This window comes from Hyperolius riggenbachi, chromosome 11, assembly GCF_040937935.1.
Source record: "Hyperolius riggenbachi isolate aHypRig1 chromosome 11, aHypRig1.pri, whole genome shotgun sequence".
NCBI classification, from domain to species: Eukaryota; Metazoa; Chordata; class Amphibia; order Anura; family Hyperoliidae; genus Hyperolius; species Hyperolius riggenbachi.
Window position 1 is genome coordinate 13,368,324 of NC_090656.1, and position 16,577 is coordinate 13,384,900.

Sequence of the window (16,577 nt, forward strand, 5' to 3'; positions counted from 1 at the left end):
TCTGGCCTCTCACTGACGGCTTGTCTGCCTGCAGAGACACACTGAGTCTGGCCTCTCACTCACGGCTTGTCTGCATACAGAGACACACTGTGTCTGGCTGCTCACTGATGGCTTGTCTGCATACAGAGACACACTGTGTCTGGCCTCTCACTGACGGCTTGTCTGCATACAGAGACACACTGTGTCTGGCCTCTCACTGACGGCTTGTCTGCCTGCAGAGACACACTATGTCTGGCCTCTCACTGACGGCTTGTCTGCATACAGAGACACACTGTGTCTTGCCTCTCACTGACTGCTGAGTGAGGCTTGGCTGCATACAGAGACACACTGTGCCTGGCCTCTCACTGACTGCTGAGTGAGGCTTGTCTGCATACAGAGACACACTGTGTCTGGCTGCTCACTGATGGCTTGACTGCATACAGAGACACACTGTGTCTGGCCTCTCACTGACGGCTTGTCTGCATACAGAGACACACTGTGTCTGGCCTCTCACTGACGGCTTGTCTGCATACAGAGACACACTGTGTCTTGCCTCTCACTGACTGCTGAATGAGGCTTGTCTGCATACAGAGACACACTGTGTCTGGCTGCTCACTGATGGCTTGACTGCATACAGAGACACACTGTGTCTGGCCTCTCACTGACGGCTTGTCTGCATACAGAGACACACTGTGTCTGGCCGCTCACTGACGGCTTGTCTGCATACAGAGACACACTGTGTCTGGCCGCTCACTGACGGCTTGTCTGCATACAGAGACACACTGTGTCTGGCCTCTCACTGACGGCTTGTCTGCATACAGAGACACACTGTGTCTGGCCGCTCACTGACGGCTTGTCTGCATACAGAGACACACTGTGTCTGGCCGCTCACTGACGGCTTGTCTGCATACAGAGACACGCTGTGTCTGGCCTCTCACTGATGGCTTGTCTGCTTACAGAGACACACTGTGCCTGGCCTCTCACTGACGGCTTGTCTGCCTGCAGAGACACACTGTGTCTGGCCGCTCACTGACGGCTTGTCTGCATACAGAGACACACTGTGTCTGGCCTCTCACTGACGGCTTGTCTGCATACAGAGACACACTGTGCCTGGCCTTTCACTGATGGCTCGTCTGCATACAGAGACACACTGTGTCTGGCCTCTCACTGATGGCTTGTCTGCATACAGAGACGCACTGTGTCTGGCTGCTCACTGACGGCTTGTCTGTCTGCAGAGGAACACTGCTTCTGGCCTCACTCACTGATGGCTTGTCTGCTTACAGAGACACACTGTGCCTGGCCTCTCACTGATGGCTTGTCTGCCTGCAGAGACACACTGCTTCTGGCCTCACTCACTGACGGCTTGTCTGCATACAGAGACACACTGTGTCTGGCCGCTCACTGACGGCTTGTCTGCATACAGAGACACACTGTGTCTGGCCGCTCACTGACGGCTTGTCTGCATACAGAGACACGCTGTGTCTGGCCTCTCACTGATGGCTTGTCTGCATACAGAGACACACTGTGCCTGGCCTTTCACTGATGGCTTGTCTGCATACAGAGACACACTGTGTCTGGCCTCTCACTGATGGCTTGTCTGCATCCAGAGACGCACTGTGTCTGGCTGCTCACTGACGGCTTGTCTGTCTGCAGAGGAACACTGCTTCTGGCCTCACTCACTGATGGCTTGTCTGCTTACAGAGACACACTGTGCCTGGCCTCTCACTGATGGCTTGTCTGCCTGCAGAGACACACTGCTTCTGGCCTCACTCACTCACGGCTTGTCTGCATACAGAGACACACTGTGCCTGGCCTCTCACTGACGGATTGTCTGCATACAGAGACACACTGTGTCTGGCCTCTCACTGACGGCTTGTCTGCATACAGAGACACACTGTGTCTGGCCTCTCACTGACGGCTTGTCTGCATACAGAGACACACTGTGCCTGGCCTCTCACTGATGACTTGTCTGCATACAGAGACACACTGTGCCTGGCCTCTCACTGATGGCTTGTCTGCATACAGAGACACACTGTGCCTGGCCTCTCACTGACGGCTTGTCTGCCTGCAGAGACACACTGAGTCTGGCCTCTCACCAACGGCTTGTCTGCATACAGAGACACACTGTGCCTGGCCTCTCACTGATGGCTTGTCTGCATCCAGAGACGCACTGTGTCTGGCTGCTCACTGACGGCTTGTCTGTCTGCAGAGGAACACTGCTTCTGGCCTCACTCACTGATGGCTTGTCTGCTTACAGAGACACACTGTGCCTGGCCTCTCACTGATGGCTTGTCTGCCTGCAGAGACACACTGCTTCTGGCCTCACTCACTGACGGCTTGTCTGCATACAGAGACACACTGTGCCTGGCCTCTCACTGACGGATTGTCTGCATACAGAGACACACTGTGCCTGGCCTCTCACTGACGGCTTGTCTGCCTGCAGAGACACACTGAGTCTGGCCTCTCACCAACGGCTTGTCTGCATACAGAGACACACTGTGCCTGGCCTCTCACTGATGACTTGTCTGCATACAGAGACACACTGTGCCTGGCCTCTCACTGATGACTTGTCTGCATACAGAGACACACTGTGCCTGGCCTCTCACTGACGGCTTGTCTGTATACAGAGACACACTGTGCCTGGCCTCTCACTGATGGCTTGTCTGCATACAGAGACACACTGTGCCTGGCCTCTCACTGATGACTTGTCTGCATACAGAGACACACTGTGCCTGGCCTCTCACTGATGGCTTGTCTGCATACAGAGACACACTGTGCCTGGCCTTTCACTGATGGCTTGTCTGCATACAGAGACACACTGTGTCTGGCCTCTCACTGATGGCTTGTCTGCATACAGAGACGCATTGTGTCTGGCTGCTCACTGACGGCTTGTCTGTCTGCAGAGGAACACTGCTTCTGGCCTCACTCACTGATGGCTTGTCTGCTTACAGAGACACACTGTGCCTGGCCTCTCACTGATGGCTTGTCTGCCTGCAGAGACACACTGCTTCTGGCCTCACTCACTGACGGCTTGTCTGCATACAGAGACACACTGTGCCTGGCCTCTCACTGACGGATTGTCTGCATACAGAGACACACTGTGCCTGGCCTCTCACTGACGGCTTGTCTGCCTGCAGAGACACACTGAGTCTGGCCTCTCACCAACGGCTTGTCTGCATACAGAGACACACTGTGCCTGGCCTCTCACTGATGACTTGTCTGCATACAGAGACACACTGTGCCTGGCCTCTCACTGATGGCTTGTCTGCATACAGAGACACACTGTGCCTGGCCTCTCACTGATGACTTGTCTGCATACAGAGACACACTGTGCCTGGCCTCTCACTGACGGCTTGTCTGCATACAGAGACACACTGTGCCTGGCCTCTCACTGATGGCTTGTCTGCATACAGAGACACACTGTGCCTGGCCTCTCACTGATGGCTTGTCTGCATACAGCGACACACTGTGCCTGGCCTCTCACTGATGGCTTGTCTGCATACAGCGACACACTGTGCCTGGCCTCTCACTGATGGCTTGTCTGCATACAGAGACACACTGTGTTTGGCCTCTCACTGATGGCTTGTCTGCATACAGAGACGCACTGCATGGTGACACAGAGACACTCTCGCATACAGAGACATCAAACTTGTATGGCGGATCCCATGTGGTCACTCCTCATCCCCTCCCATCTAATGACTCATGCTGTCTGCTCGCCATCTGGACAGCATGAGTCATCAGAAGGGAGGGGTGAAAGGTGAGCACTTAGCTGTGGCTTGTACTTCAAAAGTCAATAAAAATTGAGGGATTTTATCTGGTTGAATAAGACAAAAAAATGTTCAGGGAACATGCCTGTTCAGGCAGCGCTTGCGATCCCATTTATTATACTGAGTTGGATTAGCGGACGCTATAGCCCCGAAATGCAGCAAACTATGCGCTGTGATTCAGTGGTTCTACATGTGCGCAGGGGGCTACAAAGTTGCCCCTTTGGGTAAATAAATGCTTTTTTTTCCCAATGTTTCTTTATAATACTGCTCAGATCGGTACAGTTGACGTGCACTGCCTGGACAATGATCCCCTTGGTGTCATCTCCACAGGGACAATAACACCAGAAGATTTGTTTGTGTAATGACAGGTCTTCTTTGTCTGCCTGTGACGATCTCCTCAGACTGTCTTTGGCCACCAGCAGAAGATCACACAGTGAATGACAAGCCATGAACGGGTTATGTAGGTACCTGAGGGCTGATCAGCCCCCGGGGCGCGGTGCTGCCCTCTTCTGGTGGCCCCAGTCATTATTGTCACAACAACCCGCAATGACTTTGCCCTGCTGTCAGCTATTTGTTGAGTCCTCTGGGGCCTGTGGTGTACTTGGCCCTTTTTCTGTCTCCGCATCATCCCAGATCCTCTGCTGCTCCCATTCTGTCGCTCCTCTCACACAATCATATATCAGTGTCACATCCTAACCTCGTGTGCCCGGCCACTGCGACTGCAAGTCTTTGACATTCACTGCTGGCGGCTCATACGCTGTTTGTCATTCTCGTTTGTCTTTAACTCTGTGCGGCTTGTGCAAGGAATCTCTGTACATGGCTGGGGAACAGGCCTCAGCTCAGCTCTGATCTTTGCGTGACCTCTGTGTTCCGTATTCATCAGTGGAGGGTGAGACAGAGAGTGACAATGGGGAATCGTTCTTATTGTACAGAAACTGAGGAGAATGGAGTGCAGGGGACTGAAATCTGTCAGGGCTCAATAGGCTCTCTGTCAGGGCAGTTTCTAGGCTAAATTGCACCCAGGGAGAGAGTGTAAAAATTGAGCCCCCTTCCCCACCACCCCTGTGGACTCGCTAACCCTTACTCTTTAGGGACAGTCACAAGTCACAAGTAGATCTGCATACTTACTAGTGATCAGCTGCTCATCCAGGAGGAAGCAGGGACCAGGAAAACACACAGGTGAAGAGAGCCCGGAAAGCCGACTCCTCCATCGGTGCCGCGTACTGACAGCCTGCAATACTGCTACAGGACACCAGGTGTCACCGCGCGGTGGTGACGTGATGACATGATGTCTGACGCAGGCAGCCCAGGAGGAGGCAAAGAAGGTGATCGTGCTGGTAGTCTTCTTTCTTCTTCCATTTGGCTGCACCGCGCGTCACTTTCTCCTTCTGCCTGCGCCCCCCTTCTACTACTTGCCGGTCTGCGCCAAGGGCGGTCGCCCTGCCCAAGAAACGGCCCTACTCTCTGTGTAGATCTAGGGCCAGTTCTAGCTACAATGGGGCCCTCTGGCAAAATTAACCTGGGGTCCCCCCTGACAGACAACCCCCGCAGCAGGAGGTTGTCTGTCAGGGAGGACCCCAGGTTAGTTTCGCTGAGGCAGAGGCAAGAGAGGCTCCAGCCTCAGGGCGCAGTGTAGGAGGGGGCATAGGGCGGGGCAGAGGCAAGAGAGGCTCCAGCCTCAGGGCGCAGTGTAGGAGGGGGCACACAACTCACACAGCTATAATTCCCCTATTGTGTTTGAAGCAGAGAGAAATAAGAGAAGGAGATACATGGCAGTGACTACAAGCCAGATAACTAGAGATTAGGGTGTTGCGGGTCCTGGGGTGCCTCTTAGTCTAACAGCAATCAGTGTGTGACTGGTAGGGTTTCCCTAGTGATCGGGTTTATATGGGAGGATATATATGATATGAGATATATATATATATATATATATATATAATGGGGGGGGGGGTATGTTTATATCAGCGTTTCCGGGGGGGAGGGAGGTGGCGCCAGGGCCAGGCTGAGGCAAGGCGAGAGAGGCTCCAGCCTCAGGGCGCAGTGTAGGAGGGGGCACAGGGCGGGGCAGAGGCAAGAGAGGCTCCAGCCTCAGGGCGCAGTGTAGGAGGGGGCACACAACTCGCTCAGCTATCATTCTCCTATTGTGTTTTAAGCAGAGAGAAATAAGAAAAGGGGATACATGGCAGTGACTGCAAGCCAGATAACTAGAGACTAAGGTGTTGGGGGACCTGGGGCGCCTCTCGTCTAATAGCAATCAGTGTGTGACAGCTGGGGTGGAAGGGATGGAGGGGCGCACTTTGGTGTCTCAGCCTTGGGTGCTGGAGGACCTTGTCCCACCTCTGCCCCTCAGAGACCTGCCCCCCTCTTCTTAAAATGGCATTAGGGACCCCTTTGTTTCTGCTAAATACCCCCCCCCCCAAGGGCCCCTGAGCCAGCCGACTTGCCTCCCAAGTCTCCTCCTAACTACCTAGAAATGAGAGACTGATCAGTTCACACAAAATTTCACGTACATTTTTGCAATTATGCCGATACGTAATTACAAATTGTTAATTCAATTGATTTTGTATAATCATTCATAATTTCACTTGAATTTTCGCGTAATTTTGTGCCGACTTTGGCATTGAAAAACAACCCCCCCATACACGTTATTGTCACCAGAATTGCTGCATATGTTAAAGAGACTCCGTAACAAAAATTGCATCCTGTTTTTTATCATCCTACAAGTTCCAAAAGCTATTCTAATGTGTTCTGGCTTACTGCAGCACTTTCTGCTATCACAGTCTCTGTAATAAATCAATGTATCTTTCCACTGTCAGACTTGTCGGCCTGTGTCTGGAAGGCTGCCAAGTTCTTCAGTGTTGTGGTTCTGCTATGACCTTCCCCTTTCAGGCCCCTCTCTGCACACTGCCTGTGTGATATTTAGATTAGTGCAGCTTCTTTCTGCTCTCTTATCTTTTACAAGCTGGATAAATCGTCCTCTGAGCTGGCTGGGCTTTCACATACTGAGGAAATTCAGACAAGGGCAAAGCTGTTTGCAGGAAGAAAAGAGCAGCCTGAAACTTCAGTGCATGAGAGATGCAGGGGAAAAGAAACACACAAATGATCTCTTGAGATTCAAAAGGAAGGGTGTATACAGCCTGCTTGTGTATGGATGTATTTTGTATGTGTGGACATACTGTACATCAACCTACTTCCTGTTTTGGTGACCATTTTGTTTGTTTATAAACAAACTTTTAAAAACTGTTTTTAACCACTTTTAATGCGGCGGGGAGCGGCGAAATTGTGCCAGAGGGTAATAGGAGATGTCCCCTAACGCAGTGGTATGTTTACTTTTGTGCGATTTTAACAATACAGATTCTCTTTAAGAAAAAAAAGTGGGTACAAGTCAAAAACAGTAATTTTTCAAAAATACCTTGTAGTTTTTGAGAAAATCGATTTTAAAATAGTTTTTAAAACTAAGTGGCTTTTAAAACTCAGAAAAATGACAGTTTAAAAACCATTTTCTGAATTTTTGAAAAATTCTTTACTTGTACCAATTATTCTACTTAACATATGTAGACATTTTGGTAGCAATAGCAGATATGGAGGCTTTGCTTTAAACCGCTACAGTGGGCACAAAATGACGCAAAAAAATTACACAAAATTACAAATGGTTACAATTACATTGAAATTAAGAACAATTTTCCCTGAAATTTTGCATTACGATTATGATGCGTAATTACGCATAGGCGTAATTTCTGCTCATCACTAACTTTCATTGGCTAAATGTAATTGAAGTCAGTAAAACATTTCTATAGTAGGAGAATTTTTGCTCATCACTAGTCCTGATCCTGTGTTGAATGTTGTGCTGATGGATGTTGTAGCCGGAAGATACAGCCAACATTGTTGTGTGTTCAGTCCAAATCTCAGTCCATCTTGTTCATCAATGTTTTCTCCTTACTTCCAGGTGTCACATGACTTTGCCATCAATTTCAACCCCGATGATGATGAATGTGAAGGTGAGTGGAGAACCGTCATAACTGGCAGCGTCTGCAGCACATTCACTGGGGACCCGTCTGGATTTAGGCCATTGCGTTTGCGGTGGGATTCTCCACCCCTATTGCATCGCACACAAATAAAATTGGGAACTATGAGAAATAAAGGTGGTGATAGAGGCGTTACTAGGATCCTAAGAGATCTGGGGCACTTTAGCCAAAAAAATGGGTGGAGCCATGCACCAGAATGTGGGTGTGGTTATGGGTGGAGTCAAATTTACATGAACTAAACAGCGGTCTAGGTAGGTCTGAGCAGCAAAATGTTGGATGAAGCCCTTTTCTTCATTAATACAAAAAATAAATAAACAATTGCAGCATATCACATAACTAGGCGGAGTTACCTGGCTTTTGTGCTGGCTGGTTTGGCTTTCTGCTCAGCGGGCCGCCTGCCATCAAGTTATCTGGCAGTCCCCCATAGCATTGCCTGACCTTCTAGCGGACCCCCTTCTATGCTCCTACAGGCCTCTCATTGAGGCACCACAACTCCCAACATGCCCCTATAGGAGAACCACAGCTCTTTGCATACCCCTATAAAGGCACCAGGGCACCCAGCATACCCCCCCATTGAGGCACCACAGCTCCCAGCATGCCCATCATTGAGGCACCACAGCTCCCAGCATGCCCCCATAGAGGCTCCACAGCTCTGACTCTGCCTGGGGGACACCAGTTTAGTTCCGTGGCACGTGCCACTGATATTTGGGGCTAGCAATGCCCCTAGTTGGCGGCTCAAATATCAAACACTGAGTGAACAGAGCAGCACCTCAATATTCTATGTTGCTCCTTTGAATCACTTCGAAGCTTCAGTTTACCAAACAAAGCTCTTCAGCCACAGTCTAATAACTTTAAATTTAAGCCTGTGTGCCCCACTTAAAGCACATCTGAAGTGACAGGGATATGGAGGCTGCCATATTTATTGCATTTTAAACGATACAGATTGCATCTTGAGCCCGGAATCAAACCCTGGTCAAAGGGCTCAAATCCCACATCAATGGCAACAACCTTACCTGTACGCTATCCAGATGACCCTAATGACCTTACTACATAGTTACATAGTTATTTTGGTTGAAAAAAGACATACGTCCGTCGAGTTCAACCAGTACAAAGTACAACTCCAGCCTGCTCCCTCACATATAGCTGTTGATCCAGAGGAAGGCGAAAAACCCTTACAAGGCATCGTCCATTTAGTCCCAAAAGGAAAAAATTCCTTCCCGACTCCAGATGGCAATCAGATAACATCCCTGGATCAACATCATTAGGCATTACCTAGTAATTGTAGCCATGGATGTCTTTCAACGCAAGGAAAGCATCTAAGCCCCCTTTAAATGCAGGTATAGAGTTTGCCATAACTACTTCCTGTGGCAATGCATTCCACATCTTAATCACTCTAACTGTAAAGAACCCTTTCCTAAATAAATGGCTAAAACGTTTTTCCTCCATGCGCAGATCATGTCCTCTAGTCCTTTGAGAAGGCCTAGGGACAAAAAGCTCATCCGCCAAAAACTCATATGCTATCCAGCTGGGAAGCAGGAGATTTGGACACATGAGACAAGTGGACAAAAAGGGCGCCCCATTCACTCCCATTATAAATATCGTTTAATGGGCGCCGAACAGGGAAAAAAGGCGCTGGAGATTATTAACGTTTTACAAACGGCGCCCAGAGATTTTTAAGGTTTTATAACTGTGCTTGTGATGATTTAACTTTACAAAATGAGCCCGTGACGAATAACGTTTATAAAGATACTAAATCACTATTTCTAAAACATTTCTAAAACATTATTATCCACCCCAAAAAAATATTTTAATTTTTTATTTATTAATGTTTGTAAAACATTATTATCCATAGGGGGTCTTAGGTTTAGGCACCACCAGGGGGGTCTTAGGTTTAGGCACCACCAGGGGGGTCTTAGGTTTAGGCACCACCAGGGGGGTCTTAGGTTTAGGCACCACCAGGGGGGTCTTAGGTTTAGGCACCACCAGGGGGATCTTAGGTTTAGGCACCACCAGGGAGATCTTAGGTTTAGGCACCACCAGGGGGATCTTAGGTTTAGGCACCACCAGGGGGGGTCTTAGGTTTAGGCACCACCAGGGGGGGGTCTTAGGTTTAGACACCACCAGGGGGGTCTTAGGTTTAGGCACCACCAGGGGGGTCTTAGGTTTAGGCACCACCATGGGGGTCTTAGGTTTAGGTACCACCAGGGGGGTCTTAGATTTAGGCACCACCAGGGGGGTCTTAGGTTTAGACACCACCAGGGGGGTCTTAGGTTTAGGCACCAACAGGGGGTCTAGGGGTTAGGGATAGGTACAGGGACGGTTTTTAACAAACGTAATTATAAGTTTCACTTTAGAAACAGGGAAGATTAACGTTTTAAGAACTGCCGATTTCATACACATTATTTAATGATTTATACATTCTTAAAACACTATTTGTAAATGAAATTCTACACAATATTTTTATAAACGATAATACTGCTTATCGTTTACACCACGCGCCCTTTTTTCCCGATGCCCTTTTTTGATGTACGCATCCAGCTGACCCTATTGACCTTACTAAACACAATTCAAACCTGAAGGAAGACTTACAATTAAAATATAGCTTTTATTGGATCAATTAAAAAGGAGCAAAAGCAGAAAGATCAGCAGGACTGCCAGGCAACTGGTATTGTTTAAAGAGAACCCGAGGTGGGTTTGAAGAATATTATCTGCATACAGAGGCTGGATCTGCCTATACAGCCCAGCCTCTGTTGCTATCCCAAACCCCACTAAGGTCCCCCTGCACTCTGCAATCCCTCATAAATCACAGCCAGGCTGCTGACAAACAGCTTGTTAGAGCTGGCTGTGTTTATCTCTATAGTGTCAGTCTGCTGCTCTCCCCGCCTCCTGCAGAACTCCAGTCCCCGCCTGCATCCCTTCCCTCCCTGCTGATTGGAGGGAAGGGACGGGGGAGGGACCGGAGCTATGCAGGAGGCGGGGGAGCAGCTGAGACTGACACTACAGATGTAAACACAGCCTCACAGCACGGCTGTGATTTATGAGGGATTGCAGAGTGCAGGGGGGCCTTAGTGGGGTTTGGGATAGCGACAGAGGCTGCACTGTATAGGCAGATCCAGCCTCTGTATGCAGATAACATTCTTTTAACACACCTCGGGTTCTCTTTAAAAGGAAATAAATCTAGCAGCCTCCATATCCCTCTCAGGTGTACTTTAAGGATTTGAAACTGATCTGCTGCCAACATAATTATCTTTCCAATATATCAGAACTCTTCCTATCAATTTGGTACTGAAAAACAATAAAAAAATGATTATTTCATGGATATCTCTGGGGTGCGACCACAAGGACGTCTTCTCCCTTTAAAGTGGACCTGAACTCAGACCTCCTCTCTGGTCTAAAAGATACGCAACAGTATAATAACCTTTAAATAAAAACATTTCTTTGTTACAGCTGATACAAATCCTAAAATAAATGTGCGCAGTTTCTACTTCCTGATTCATGGAAGCAGACATATTGTTTACAGCCCGTGCTTTCAAATGGGCTTATCTGCCATCTGTGCCATATGCAGTCATGTGACACCCGGGGAGAGATCAGATTACACTAAACTAATTAAACTACACTAAACTAATGATTAGACACAAGTGAGGGGGAATTAGACAGCCTAAACTCTCTAAATACATACAGGGTGCATTTCTCTATGCTTTCCTTCTGTCCTGTGCAAAAGTTCAGGTCCACTTTAACAAATAGGAACCTTCCTGTGGCTTGTGTCATTGTGATGTAATTATGAGGGCGGAGCTCACATACACTATGCTTCCCATTGTATCTCAGTGCTGAGGTTTAATTACTACTTTGCAAACTGGAATCTCTCTCTGTAAAGGCGCGCATACATCTAACGATTTTCCCGCCGAAATACAGCCGTTTCGATCACAGTGATCAAAACGGGCGTGAAATCGCCGCGCACACCGCTGACAGAACGATGGATTTCCGTCCGAAATCCATCGTTCCCGTCGACTCCCGTCGATCCATCCGTGCGGAAGATTTTTCTCAGGTCGGGAGTGCGTCGATAGCGGCGTTCGAATGCCTGACGACCGACGCAATACAGCGGGTATACATTACCTGTTCTGCCGGCGCGAGTCTCGCTGTCACCGCTACTCAGTCTCCGCTCTGCAGGGCCGGGCCGAGGCATAGGCTGGAGAGGCTCCAGCCTCAGGGCGCAGTGTAGGAGGGGGCGCACAATTCATTCAGCTGTCATTCCTAATTGTGTTTGAAGCAGAAAGAAATAAGAAAAGGGATACATGGCAGTGACTGCAAGCCAGATAACTAGAGATTAAGGTGTTGGGGAGGTTGTGGGCCCTGTGGCGCTTCTTAGTCTAATAGCAATCAGTGTGTGATGGCTGGGGCGGCAGGGATGGAGGGGCGCACTTTGGTGTCTCAGCCTTGGGTGCTGGAGGACCGGCAGAAAGTTTAAACAATAGAGCGCCCTCTACTGTTTAAACTTCCTGCCGGGCGGGAAGAAGTGAAGCATGCCGGAGACCAGACCAGAGCGGAGAAGAAGACAGCAGTGACAGCGGGACTCGCGCCGGCGGAGCAGGTAATGTATGCGGGGGGGGGGGCGATCAGAGAGGGATCTATCTTTTGGTCGAATCTGATGGCAAATCGACCAGTGTATGGCCACCTTAAGACACAGGACTAAATGGAGTATCCTGGCACACACACTACCCTCCTTATCTACGCCTCCCTTAGTCCCCATCCTCATTCGACCGATGGCACCTGGCGTGACCAATCAGGCGTGGGTGCTGGCACCAGACTGCCCAATCACAGCCGCCCGGTGCTCCTTTTGCTAACTGGTGCTGATGATCTCGTTGGCGAGACCACAATAAGTAGTAGTGACATCTGATAGGTCACTGTGACTGATTGAGTGCAGTGATTGGCCCAATGATGGTGTCGTGGACCCATCCGCAAGACTATCAGCACCAGTTAGCAAAACGAGCAGCAGGCGGCTGTGATTGGCCGGTCTGGTGCCCCCCCCCCTTTGATTGGTCGTGTGCCAGAGCTCCCCCGGGGTTTATATGGGGGTATATATGATATAAGATATATATAATGGGGGTATGTTTATATTAGCGTTTCCGTGGGGAGGAAAGTGGCGCCAATCAGTGCTGGTCGTAATGGAAAAATCTACGCTTACGGATCATTACCCGTAATTTTACGCTATTACGCATTACGCAATTATGGTTACGGCGTAGGAAATTATCTACGGTACATCACTGTAATTACGCGTAAACTTACGCAGTTACGCGTAAGGATACCGTAATGTAGGCGCTTACACTACGATGTTACGCGTAGTGCCGTAATACCCATTAATGCGTATTTTTTGACGCATACGGACGATATGTACGCAATAGCCGTCAATGTGACAGTTATTGCGTACATATCATTCGTATGCGTCAAAACGTACGCTTATACTGAAGGGCGGGAGAAGATACTATTGGTTGCTTAGGATGTTGACTGATTGGCTACTCTTAGAAAAGGGGAGTTTTTACGTTAGTAATTACGCGTAAAATTACGCGTAAGTGTTCGTAAAATTACGCATGCCTAGCAATTACGGTAGACAGTGTAATTACGATACCACTTTACTGCTTACGCGTAAATAATTACGCGTAAGACCGTAAGTTACGCGTAGCGCTTACGCGTAAATTTACATTGAATTACGATGCGTAATTACACTCATGCGTAATTTCGGCCCAGCACTGGCGCCAATGCCAGGCCGAGGCAGAGGCAAGAGAGGCTCCAGCCTCAGGGCGCAGTGAAGGAGGGGCGCACAACTCACTCAGCTATCATTCTCCTATTGTGTTTGAAGCAGAGAGAAATAAGAAAAGGGATACATGGCAGTGACTGCATGCCAGATAACTAGAGATTAAGGTGTTGGGGGCCCTGGGGCACCTCTTAATCTAATAGCAATCAGTGTGTGATGGATGGAGGGGCGCACTTTGGGGTCTCGGCCTTGGGTGCTGGAGGACCTTGTCCCGGCGCTGGGTGGCACATTCTCCATAGTTTGCTTCAGGCAGCAGAAAGTCTAGAATTAGCCCTGATAAAGATAATGGGATGTAATGTTTTTGCCATTTGCAGGGATCCAGGGTATAGTGGAATCTTACCAGAACTGCCTCCCGAAAATCCAGCTGTATGGACCCACCAATGTGGCCCCCATCATCTCCAGGGTGGCGCGGCTGGCGGCTGAGGAGGAGAGGACCAAAGAAGCTTCGGTGGGTACAAGAGGTCCATGTTGCTGATCTCACACCCAAGGCTGATATCAGGCCTTGTGAAAACATGGCTGAGGGGAGATCAGTCCAGCCTGACGCTTAGTCCTGCTCTCTCAGCTATCTAAGCTTTGTGTCTTTGTTTCAGAAATATTACATCCTCCTCATTCTCACGGATGGCGTGGTGACCGACATGGCGGACACGCGTGAAGCCATAGTGCGGGCGTCTTACTTGCCCATGTCAATCATCATTGTGGGCGTGGGGAATGCAGACTTCACAGACATGCAGATTCTGGATGGAGATGATGGAATTCTGCGAGCACCCAAAGGAGAGCCCGTCCTGCGAGATATCGTCCAGTTTGTGCCATTCCGGGAATTCAAAAACGTAAGTTAGGTTCTATATGTCTGTATCATCCCACACTGATCTTTTCCCATAGTTGTCTCGCTTTTAACCTTTTCCCCTTTAGTGAGTCTGTTGGTGTTTAATGATCAGTTAATATTTAATCGGGAACGCCCTTTTCAAAGGTAAGGGCCAAAAAACACAAAGTCCTTTAACGGTGATCCACCACACCCTAATTCAATACTTCTGTCTTAAAGAAAACCTGTACTGAAAATAAAAGTCAAAATAAGCATACACAAGTCATACTTACCTTCCATGTAGTCTACTTCTCAGTGTCTTTCTCCTCTCCCGTGTCCTATTTGTTCACTATGATCAAGGGAATTTTCCATCCTCCATTTTGAAAATAGCCATTACCCATAACAGCTTTCTGGTCAGCACACAGTTAAACTGTAACATCGCCCACTTGAGCTATAGGGAAACATGGACATTACCTGGTACATCCGTTTTCCTCTCAGCTATAACTGACCGCAACTGATATTTTACTGACAGCAACTGATATATTTCAGATCTGACAAAATATTGTCAGAACTGGATGGGATTATTGTCAGAAATAAATGGTGAGCTTCTGAGAGGAACTGATGGCAAGGTAACTCTGTAATGTTCATTTAAAGTTACCTCATGTGTTTATTTTAAATATTTTTACTCAGTACAGGTTCTCTTTAAAGAAAGGACTATGAAAAAAAAATTGTAGCACAAACTTGCAGTACAATACTTAATACAACTGTATTGACACAAATAAAAAAATTCAAAAATTGGTATATCCATAAAAATCTTATTTATCCGTAAGAGTAATCTCCATGAACAACAATAAAGGACTGTTATGAGACCAAGGCTATGATCTGGCTTGACGTGATAAAAAAATTCAGGCATCATTTATTCAGGCAATGTTCGTTTTGGGCTATTGTGCGCCCTTCATCAGGCCGAAATGTACATGAATAGTTCTATAGGGCCCAGTCAGCAGCAAGAACCAGAGCACAGAAGGAAAAAATGGCATCTGTACCAACCAGATGCAATTAACACGATCCCTTTGGCCGGCAGTAAAGTATAGCCATGCAGCTAAAGGGGAGTGCCTCAGGGTGTCTCATGGTCACCTCCTGTTGTCCTGTTGTTACTTGGACACCTTATGTTATGTAACATTGATGTCCTAATTTTTGCTCCATCAAGTGATGAAGTGACAATTTTTGTGTTCAGATTGTGCAGAATAGTTACATAGTTATTTTGGTTGAAAAAAGACATACGTCCATCGAGTTCAACCAGATTTACCTGCTGACAACTAGAGCAGGATCTTCCACCCATAATTTTTACAGTACTTTTGCATCAACTTTTTAAATTTCTGACTGCTGAAAACTTATTTTAAACAAAAGATGAAAAATTATCTTCTAGGAGAAAAATTAAAGGTAACCTGAACTGACCTAAAAATGCATTTCTGAACCTACCTGGAGTTTCCTCCAGCCCCCAGTAGTCCGTGAGGTTCCTTGGCATCCTATGGGTCCCCTCTATTCTCCTGCTGGTGGCTGAGCAATTGGGGGAGGCGGTGCATGCACAGTTGTCAGAGGCGTATCTAGAGAGGTACAGGCATGGCTCGTGCCATGGGCGCCATGCCTGACTCTGTGCTGCGCCCCCATGCCTCCTCGTCACTCAGACATCAGATTAATTCTGTATTCTGGGGAACGTGGCTACTTAATTTATGTATGTAGGGCACACTTGGCTCAGTGTTAGAAAAGAGGACATAGAGGGAATAAGAAGAGATCTTGTAAAAAAAGTAACTCCAGCAATATTCTGCACCCAAAAACACAGGCATCCATAACATGTACGCGAGAAAGGATGCTGTTCTTAGAGGGGAAACAAGCTTTGACCGGTGGGGGGGGGGGGGCAATTTCAGTGTTTGCAATAGGCTCTGTTACCTAGATACGCCCCTGACAGTTGTGCATGACTCCCAGCTGGGTCACACAGATAATGGAGCTTCCAGCGGGGGAACCGAGGGGACCCAGAGAGAACAAAGAGGGACCTTACTGAGGCTGGAGGGAGCCCCACGTAAGTTCCGAAATGCATTTCTTAGGTCAGTTCAGGTTCTCTTAAAGAGAAAAAGTAAATTGAATAAGGTCTACTGACTCATTTATTAAACACTTAAGTAAAGAAATAATTCTTACTGTGG

General features: G+C 48.2%; 2 protein-coding genes across 2 annotated transcripts in view; one reads left to right on the forward strand and one right to left on the reverse strand.

Annotated features, from left to right (window-relative positions):
- CPNE7 (copine 7) overlaps positions 1–16,577 on the forward strand; it is a 212,482-nt gene that overhangs the window by 192,358 nt on the left and 3,547 nt on the right. Inside the window, exons 13-15 of the mRNA XM_068259959.1 lie at positions 7,693–7,744; positions 13,895–14,028; positions 14,171–14,407. Of these exons, the coding sequence (XP_068116060.1) occupies positions 7,693–7,744; positions 13,895–14,028; positions 14,171–14,407 (423 nt within the window). The remainder of the gene's footprint in view (positions 1–7,692; positions 7,745–13,894; positions 14,029–14,170; positions 14,408–16,577) is intronic.
- LOC137538028 (serine/threonine-protein kinase Nek11-like) overlaps positions 1–16,577 on the reverse strand; it is a 468,978-nt gene that overhangs the window by 3,391 nt on the left and 449,010 nt on the right. The gene's annotated exons all lie outside the window — the stretch shown is intronic.